General features: G+C 35.7%; 1 protein-coding gene across 1 annotated transcript in view; it reads left to right on the forward strand.

Annotated features, from left to right (window-relative positions):
* Positions 1–1,504: 1,504 nt before the first annotated feature.
* The window catches only part of LOC117109073, an 8,477-nt gene continuing 686 nt past the window's right edge, over positions 1,505–9,295 (forward strand). The window contains exons 1-5 of the mRNA XM_033251316.1: positions 1,505–1,567; positions 5,951–6,245; positions 6,527–7,149; positions 7,359–7,412; positions 8,048–8,149. Of these exons, the coding sequence (XP_033107207.1) occupies positions 5,995–6,245; positions 6,527–7,149; positions 7,359–7,412; positions 8,048–8,149 (1,030 nt within the window). The 5' untranslated portion in view covers positions 1,505–1,567; positions 5,951–5,994. The remainder of the gene's footprint in view (positions 1,568–5,950; positions 6,246–6,526; positions 7,150–7,358; positions 7,413–8,047; positions 8,150–9,295) is intronic.

Below are 9,295 nucleotides of genomic sequence, written 5' to 3' on the forward strand. Positions count from 1 at the left end.
TACAGAATGTGTAAAAAATACTAGAATTGTGTATAAATAATAATCGGTTTATTGAAAATATTTTCCAGATTTAAATTTAAAATTTAAGTATGGATGATAGAAACTAGCAATTTACAGTAAATTGCTATATTACATAAATATTACATAATTAAATATATTATAATTTCATAATTCTATTGGTGTGGAAGCACTCAAGTAATGTTTACAGTTAATTTGTTTATTTTAAATTTTTTCAGATTTCGTTGAGTACAGTAAAATTAAAAAGAATACTTATTTTTCTATATAAAGGAAATACAAATATTTTAGAAGATATACCGTACTGTACTGTATTTTAATTATGTTCATACTAAATAATAGTTAAATTTTAAATCAGGTTTTTAAATTTACTTGAATAAAGCCAAGTTAACATTGTACTCTTTAGTAGTTTTATTATGATCTCCTTTAAAACTTACCTCTCGAGCATAAAAGAAAAATAATGGACTCGTCCTAGCTCGCCTATATACGCCCTGCGTGAATGAACGATATCCTTTTTGACTTCGAGACTATAACAGATTTCGGCGAGGGAGGAGAGAGGGCGTTTATCCAGATAAGCATCTCACTCATAGACTAACATCACTACTGATTTGTTTAGTCTATTTCGTGAATACTTACCTCGATAAATGCCAGATAAGCACCGGCAACCGGTGGAGGCCAACATAAATCACAAAAAATGTAACATGACGGGCGAAGAACTGCCTCGGCTACTGAAGCCTCGGAGGCAAGAACTTCAATGAGAAGGAGGAAAAGGTCGTGTCTGAACGCCACCATGCCGCTTGGAGAATGTTCGGTATTGGAACCACACTGAATCCACACAACCCTCTAAAAAGGCCACTAGTATTTAATGATTGTTTCTAATATACAATAATTTAAATTCAGACGCAAATTTTATTAGTCTACATATGCATGTCAAGGTGCTTTTATCTGGTCATAACATACAGAAGCAACATCTTTTTCTATCAGTACTCAACTCACAATGTGATGTAGTGCATACAGGATCCAAGGCAGGCAGTTTGTGATATACTAACAGGCTTTAAATATAGATTCTATCAATAACCAATGACTGTTCTACTTTGTTTTACATTTACACTATTGATTTTCAGAATTCAATGTATGCAAATAGGCAAATAGTTGTATTTATTGTTTTACAATACATAGGTCTGTAATAGTGATTTACAATCTAGCTTGAGAAGTGCAATTACAATTTTTTACTTTTTTGGCATATACAAGATTGATAAATAAACAAATGCATACTAAGCAAAAGGATAAAAATGCTATTATGTGTGCTTCTCCAGAAGCACACCATAATAGCATTTTTATCCATTGGGATTTCTTTGTTGTTCTTCAATTAACTTCGACCAGTTCATTCATGTTCTATATTTATTCAATACATATTCAAGTTGCTTTGAGATTGATAAATCAACCATAACATGCAATGTTATTGTGCAATGGGCCTACATCATTATTAGGCTACTGTTTATTAGGAGAGATGCTGGGCAGAAAATATTAACTTAGAATACTGCTTTTAAATGTGAGTATGATCAAAATTGTAGTTTAGATCGAAATTTGGGCCGCGAAACAATTTCGGAGCGCCGTGAAGAAGTCTTAGAATTTCAAAAATATAATAACAAAGATACGTTTCATCATTGAGAAAATAGTTTTAATAAAACAGCTTCATTGTTACAGCGACTGCGCAGCTTTTACACGCTGCTAAAGTGCCAGATGATGCGTGTTCATGATCAAAATTTTGCCAGGATTTGGTATGTTGGTCCCTGGCGCGGTTGTACTACTGCTGGGCCTGACATCGTAAATAGGCCGTGAAGTAAAAAGTTTGGTTTAGATTTTCAGTACAGTATAATTTTTAAGAATTTAAAACCTGATCTAATGTATGCAGTACAGTATACTGTAATACATACCTGATGATGACATACTGTAATTATTAATGTCAAAATATTGAATCCCGACACGATGGCGTGCATTTCGATACTTGGGAGTATGTATTGTACCATCTTATCGGAGATTAATCTGTGGATCTTCTTTGTGACTGTTTAGTAACCCTCTCCTCCCATGTCCTTCATGTGCAAGAACTAACACTGCTAATTCCGTTTTTTTTTTTTTGGCTGGGGAACTACAGTGATGGTAACGGTATAACTCGCAGCGGTGTCATTGTGTTAAATTGCATATTGGCGTGGTCGGTGACTGCCATCCCCTACAATTCCAAAGAGCCTTAGTTCTACCAATTACTGAACCTTGGGCGAGTACTGTACAGTAGAGTACATTAAAATTTGAGGGAAAAAAAACATTAAGTCCCCTATTAAACCATACAAAATACCATGCATCATTACTGTTTATTGGAAGGAGAGACTGATGGACCAAGAGCGCAACCAGAGAAGCGAGGGGTCCTTACCCACTCAAATAAATTTTTTTTAAATCCCGATTATTGTTAGTAAATGATTGTTAATGGACCCGGAACTGGAGCCTTGTCGGCCACCTGGTCCTCAGCTGGCCCAGTAGCTCGCTGCACTCTTTAAGGCTTGAACCGCACCCCCGTAAAATGTTACCCTTTTGCCCAATACTCGCGTTTATATATACGTTTACTATGGCCATCAACAAAGATCTTAATGACTTTTCTGTCTCTGAAAACCCTCTTACAAAATATATACTGTAAATTAAACTCCAATACGACATGCTTATTAGCCTCCCAAATGAGCTAAGCTATTGTTTTTGCCTATGTTCTTCATGTTGTCGCTGTTTGTCATTTCCTTGTAACCACGATAACTAAAGTTTGGTAATTCCGATTGGTTTTAAACTTGGTAAAATGCAAGATGGTGGTAAGACAGAGCCTATAGTTTTTGGTACATGTGTGAATATGCTAATTGATCATTTGCATAATTAATGCAAATAAGGAGAAATTAATATTTCACTAATCAGGTAATTTACTCTAGTTACCGCGATAATTAAAGTTTGGATTGGATATACCAATCAACAAACTTTTGGAAATTCAAGAAAACTTACATTTTTTGTTACATTTGTGGGCATTATCACATTTCTGGGCGCTGCTGTTGCATTTGTGGTTATTACATTTATGGGCTTATTCACACTTGTGGTTTCAACAGGATCCTGTTAAACATTACACTACGAGTAGAGTCTTTTCGGGATTTTTAGGTCCTAAAAGTAATGCATATGTAGGTAACGATTTAAAATTAAATGTCTAACTAAAATTGGCAGGCCACTGCCAATATTGGTCCGGGGGACCGATTTTAGTCGCTAAAATTTTCCCGGGGCCCGATTTTGGTCGCCAAATATAATAATGTTGGTCCGGCCAGGACTAATTTTGGCTTAGCCAAGCAGTGCTAGAGTAAATTATCTGCAACGGTGCATAAAACTTAACCGATTTCACTGATGATTTTGTACATATATATTTTAAAATTATTGATTTTACTTGACATTTTATGCTAATTTATTTTATGTTCTTATCGGCATCGGAGAGCCACTAGACAACAATCCTGTCCGGCCAACTGAGTGTTGTTTTTTCGTTCTCTGTTATCTTGAGTTTGTCAATTGTAATGTCTTTGGACGAAATAAATTAAATGAAACAACCTTACATAAAATGTATATATAGGCCTATATTCATAATTTTAAAAAGCATTTTATAGTGCATTGTACCCTGAGACCATGAACGGTAAAGTACGTTGACCTAAATGAGAGAAACATGTACAGTATTCACATGACGTGCTTTGTGGGAAGGTGTTTTGTCGTCTAGGTTCACCCATGACAAAACGTTACCGTATATGTTATGTTGTATATTAGTGTGTAGATCTGATGCACAGTATTTATAAAAAGTGTTGAAATCCGTAAAAACAATACAGTGCCCCTATAATTTGAATACCCTTCTAATTCGTGACTGCTTTTTCGAAGAACAGCGTAACAATCTCAATCGCTTATCACAAAGGTAACCCTATAATCTCTTATTGCTAGGGAAAACAAAGTAGAGTACGTCGGGGGTAAAATTATTTTCCTAACGATTTTTAATGAACAAATATTTCCCGAAAAGTAAAGATAAATTTTAGGATGAGTCTGCTCATTTTTGACGTCGAGAAAAACCTCATAAAATTCTACTAGAAAACATTTTTTCTTAACAAAAAAGTAAAATTGTTTCGTGACTGTTGAGGCTCCTGGAAACTTCGGGTGCTTTAGACAGCCCCAACGCCCTGCAGTTTTTTTTTCGGCTCCGCTCGCACCCCCACTGAAAAATCCTACATGTGCCCCAGGGCCAGGTATACAGAAATTCGCTGGTTTTTTTTTTTATGGGATTTCGATTCTGGATCTGTAAACCTCCATAAATCTGTTTCTAAAAATCCTGGCTGCCACCTGACCCTACTAACACAAGAAGCAGAAGCATAAAACTTTCGGCTGTGCTGACCGTTTGGAGTAATCGTATGAAATTTAAGTCATTGAACGTTTAAAAATAACTGATAACATTTATTCTAAAATGGATTTTATTTTTTCAGTCAGTTTAAAAAGGTTTGGACACAACTTGAGTATTTTTTCAGTCAGTTTAAAAAGGTTTGGACACAACTTGAGGACGTGTGTGCTAGAAAATGCTATTGGTGCTGTGTTTAGGCTGTCTCTTATACACATCTAGATGTGTATAAGAGACAGGGGGGGGGCTAAACAGGCTTTAGCTCCACCCCCTAAAATTTCATAGCCATTTCTTTTTAACTGCTTTTTGAAGGTCCAAATTAAAATATTGTTTAATGTTTTTTTCACACACATCATATTTATGGGCTAAACATTTTACAGTAGTTGTTTTTCAGTGATAAAAAATAAAATGAAATACGTTTTTTAACCGATCAGCGGACAAAAAACGTAGCTAAGAAAGCTGCTTTTGCCTTGCCTTCATGCTCAAATCTCGAAGCAAAGGCCGTTGTGTAGCGGTTTCAACGTTTGTATAATACATGGGTGAAGATCGATTTTACGCTCTGATATTATTGTACATTCACAGAGACATAGAGCTAGACATAGATGAAATCATTGATAATTATGCTCGTAGCCACCCACGGAGGCTTTGCCTGATAAACCCATTGTCTTCGATGAATGTTTTATTTATTTATTAATGGTGTCTACTATTTCTTCAAATATCAAAACCTACATTGTACAATTATATTATTCTATTCCTCCCAAACTATTATTAAATAATTATGTATATAATATAATATGATATGATATATAAATATATATACATGCATATATGTATATATATATAGGCACTACTACTACATTTAAAACATATTTTAAGGAGAATTCTTTTGTCGTCTGAGGTTCTACTTAGAGAGTCCTTTAGGGACAACAATGTTTTTATTATGGAACTGTTTTCTCCCTCTTCATTGTCTTATCCCCCCTAACCAAAACTTCTGGATCCGCCCCTGTTTGCCCGACGGGGGAGGGGGAGGGGAAGGGGTGGGGGCCGATTCCCCCCGACGAGGAGTCAGATTTCCCTGACGGAAGCAAAATGGGTGTGGTCGAGCTTCGATTTAAAGGTTTCGAAATTGGTCCATGGAATCACCCGGAAATTTTTGACAATTTAGGGGTTTCGAAAGGCTTATTTATTCGATTTTAGAGTCTACTAATATGTAGAAAATACATAATGTTTTTCTCCCCGACGAATTGTGCTTTTTCTCCCCGATGGGGGTTCACTCCGACGGGGGGTGGGAGATGGCCTCCCCTCTAACTGGCGCCACCTTTGGCTGTGTTTCAATATCGTTATTATGTAGGCTTAGATGGAAACTGTCTTGTAGTAGACTGTTTTAATGTGTTGATTTATTGTTTAGTGTATTAATAGAATGACGAATCTGGTTGAATTTAATCATGTATGTCTATTATTTGAAAAATTCTGTATTTTACTGTGCCCCAGTTGTCGATTTCACAAGACAGACAAGTGTATAACCTATACGAACCATGCAAGAACAAGAGGTACTTTTGGAAGAAAGTAGATCAATTAAAACTGGGATCAACCTCTGGAAGCCCAAGATATCAGAGTTAATCCTTGAACTTGTTGCAGCAGGTGGTGGCAATGAAGACGAGGTGGAGAAAGTCAGAGCCTGGTTAAAGGATCCTGATGCGATTCCTACAAAAGCCTATACAATTGCAATGTCCACAGTAACCTTGGTTGATTTTGTAATTAGTGACGACAACAAATCAACTTGCAAGTATGAAAACTTCTATCGATTTATCTATATAAGATTCCAATGTAATGAAATGGAATATAATTCATCATTTTGCCTTTGTTGTAGTTGACGAAATGTTATTTTTTGGGGGATTAGAACCCAGACCGATCGCTAACAGACATGAGCCACAACCTTTCGCAAATGTGAAATTCATTAGTTAGTACTGTATACTTGCAACCAAATTAGTCTTCAACTTCTTTTAACAAAAAGTTGTAAACGTTGGTGTCTTATATCACATGTTTTGTAACATTTTTAATTCATAGGATGTGTTTTGGTAAATTCAAAGAACACATTCCATTTCTGCCCATTATCAAAATGTTAATCATCCGAGAAGTGGACGAGTCTGAGAAAGAGAGGATTGCAGGAAGGTACATAAGGGAGCTCTTGAAGGATGCAACATATAAGGATAATCTGGAAGAAGTTTACAATAAATGGGAAAAAGCAAGGATAGATACAATTCAAAAATTGAGAGAAATTGCAGATGAGATGGACAAAGACAGAAAGGGTACTAACATCGCCAAAGTAGTTGGTTCTTCAGTGTCCGTCGTAGGAGCTGCATTTGTTATAGGAGCAACGGTAGCAGCGGCATTAATCCCTGGTGGTCTTCTTTTGGAAGGAGCAATTGTAGCTGGTGGTTCTGCGTTCGGTGTAGCAGGAGGAGCAACAAATATTGGAGCATCATTTGCTGCAAATAAATTGATGAAAAGAGCCGAAGCAAAATCTGAGGCATATTTAAAAAGTCAAGCGAAGACCACTGACGATTTAATAAATCTACTGGATGAATACAAGAAAGAAACGAAGATCCATTTGGAGACAGCTAAAATGTTCGACGACGTCTTAATGCATTTTAAACAGCTACACAAGGACAGAGTGGAAGTAACTATTGGTAAGCTTCCAATAACAACTTCTCTATGTCTAACATTCAAATAACAATAGAGTATTGTATGTCTGGAAAGGGAATGAATATGAAGATGCTTGTTCCACTTTCTACATAGTTTATTTCACATTGTCTAATTAACTGTATAGGCCTATATTTATCACATAACCTTTCTTATTATCCATAACACAGGCCTACTATTATTTATTTCTTAACAGTAATAGGGGATTCTGTCGAAGAAGTGTTCGGGTACGCCAAGTCATTTGTAAAAGGTAAAACATCATTCTAAAATATTAATATTTTGACAATACCGTATCCCATCATCAGTGTATTTGTATTTACATTTGTTTCCTATATACTGTATTGTAATGGTGTTTTAGTTTGGTGATTGTGTGCAGTGGCGTCACGGAGTTTGTGGGGCCCTGGCGCTTACTAATATTGGGGCCCCCTAATAAGTGAGTTAGGTGAGCGTTAAGTTTGCGAGCGGAGCGAGCAAACAGACGGTGGGGGAGGGGGGGTCGGGGCCAGGCGTATCTATAAGTCTTGAAATGGGGGAGGCGCGAAGGTGAAGTGGAGCTAGATGATCAGTTGACGGGCGCTAATTCGCAAAATATGGTGATTTTAGGGATTTTAACTACTTGACCGTGATTTTTTGGGGGCGACTGGGGGGTCGCGAATAATTTTGACAGGCAAGTAACCCAGCTCTGTAGTATAAGCCATATCCTTTGGCGATTGTTGTAGAACTTTTTTTCACAAGTGATATAAGGTCTTTTATTTTGTGTTGATTTAGTAATAGCTAGATCCAGACTACTGAAATTTCCTCTTTCCCTGTTACTAATGTTGATGAGATGCTAAAGTCTAACAAGGAAAATAATGAATTATTTTTTTTTTTTTTTTACAAAAAAAGTAACAAAGTTGGTTAGGGAAAAGAAAAAAAGCCTCGAAAAGTATGCGTCTGGAGGAAAGGAATTAATTAGAGGCATTGGTGCCACAATGAGAACAAAAGCAGGTAAGATGTCCAAAAGGTGGGGGGGGGGGAGATAAAATTTGAGGCGTTCTGTGCTATCATTTTTTTCTTTTTCTTTCTTTTTTTTATTTTTTATACGGTATACGGCCTCTGCCCACTCATCCACCCCTGTTATATATGTATATGTATATACGTATGTCTATATGTATGTGTATATGTATATATATATATATATGTATATGTAGGCCTATGTGTATATATACGTGTGTATATATGTATGTGTATATATATGTATATATATATAAATATATATATATATGTTGATATATGTATATATAAATATATGTATATGTATAAATGTATATGTATATATATGTATATGTATGTATATGTATATGTGTGTATATATATGTATATACATATACATATATATATAAACATATATATATGTATATATATGCATAAATATATATACGTATATATATATATGTATATATATGTATGTATATATATATATATGTATGTATGTATATAAGCCTATATACTTCTGTTAAAATTATTGAACAAAAACTCTACCCTTCATCTTCTATCTTCATAGTTAAAATCTAACAAGCTAACTAACATTCAAAAAACTAAATCTATGCTACTTGGTTCTCCGCACAAACTAAAATCCGCTAATAACAATCTTAATCTTTATCTTGATAACCATCACATTCTATCCGTTACGTCCCACAAACACTGAGGCATAATTATAACACTCCATTGTCTATCTTCTTGCACGAACCTCAAAATTTACTAACGACTCTACCCTTCAAATACTTTACAATTCTTTGTTTTTCTCTCGCCTTGACTACTGTTGCTCAGTTTGGGGATCAAAATCTACCTCATATCTAAAGTTCAGAAGATTTAGAACAGAGCCATTCGTATGTTATTGAAACTTCCTCCTACCACTCACCTTACTCTTACTCATTTCAGATCTGCTAATACCCTTCCCCTTCAACTCCAATTTCAATTTCAACTCTACTTTTCAACTTTACCACTACACGACAAGGGCAGATGAAGATTTCTTTCCAGGGTAGCGCGAGGGAGAACTGGGGTTAAGTGAGGGTTATCTTACCCCAAACCCCTCCCCCTCAAGCCGGATTTCGTCACTATAGCTCTTACATTTGTATTGTTTTACGAAATTCT

This window comes from Anneissia japonica, unplaced genomic scaffold, assembly GCF_011630105.1.
Source record: "Anneissia japonica isolate Jap-2015-1 unplaced genomic scaffold, ASM1163010v1 scaffold12406_len387984_cov155, whole genome shotgun sequence".
Lineage (NCBI taxonomy): Eukaryota > Metazoa > Echinodermata > Crinoidea > Comatulida > Comatulidae > Anneissia > Anneissia japonica.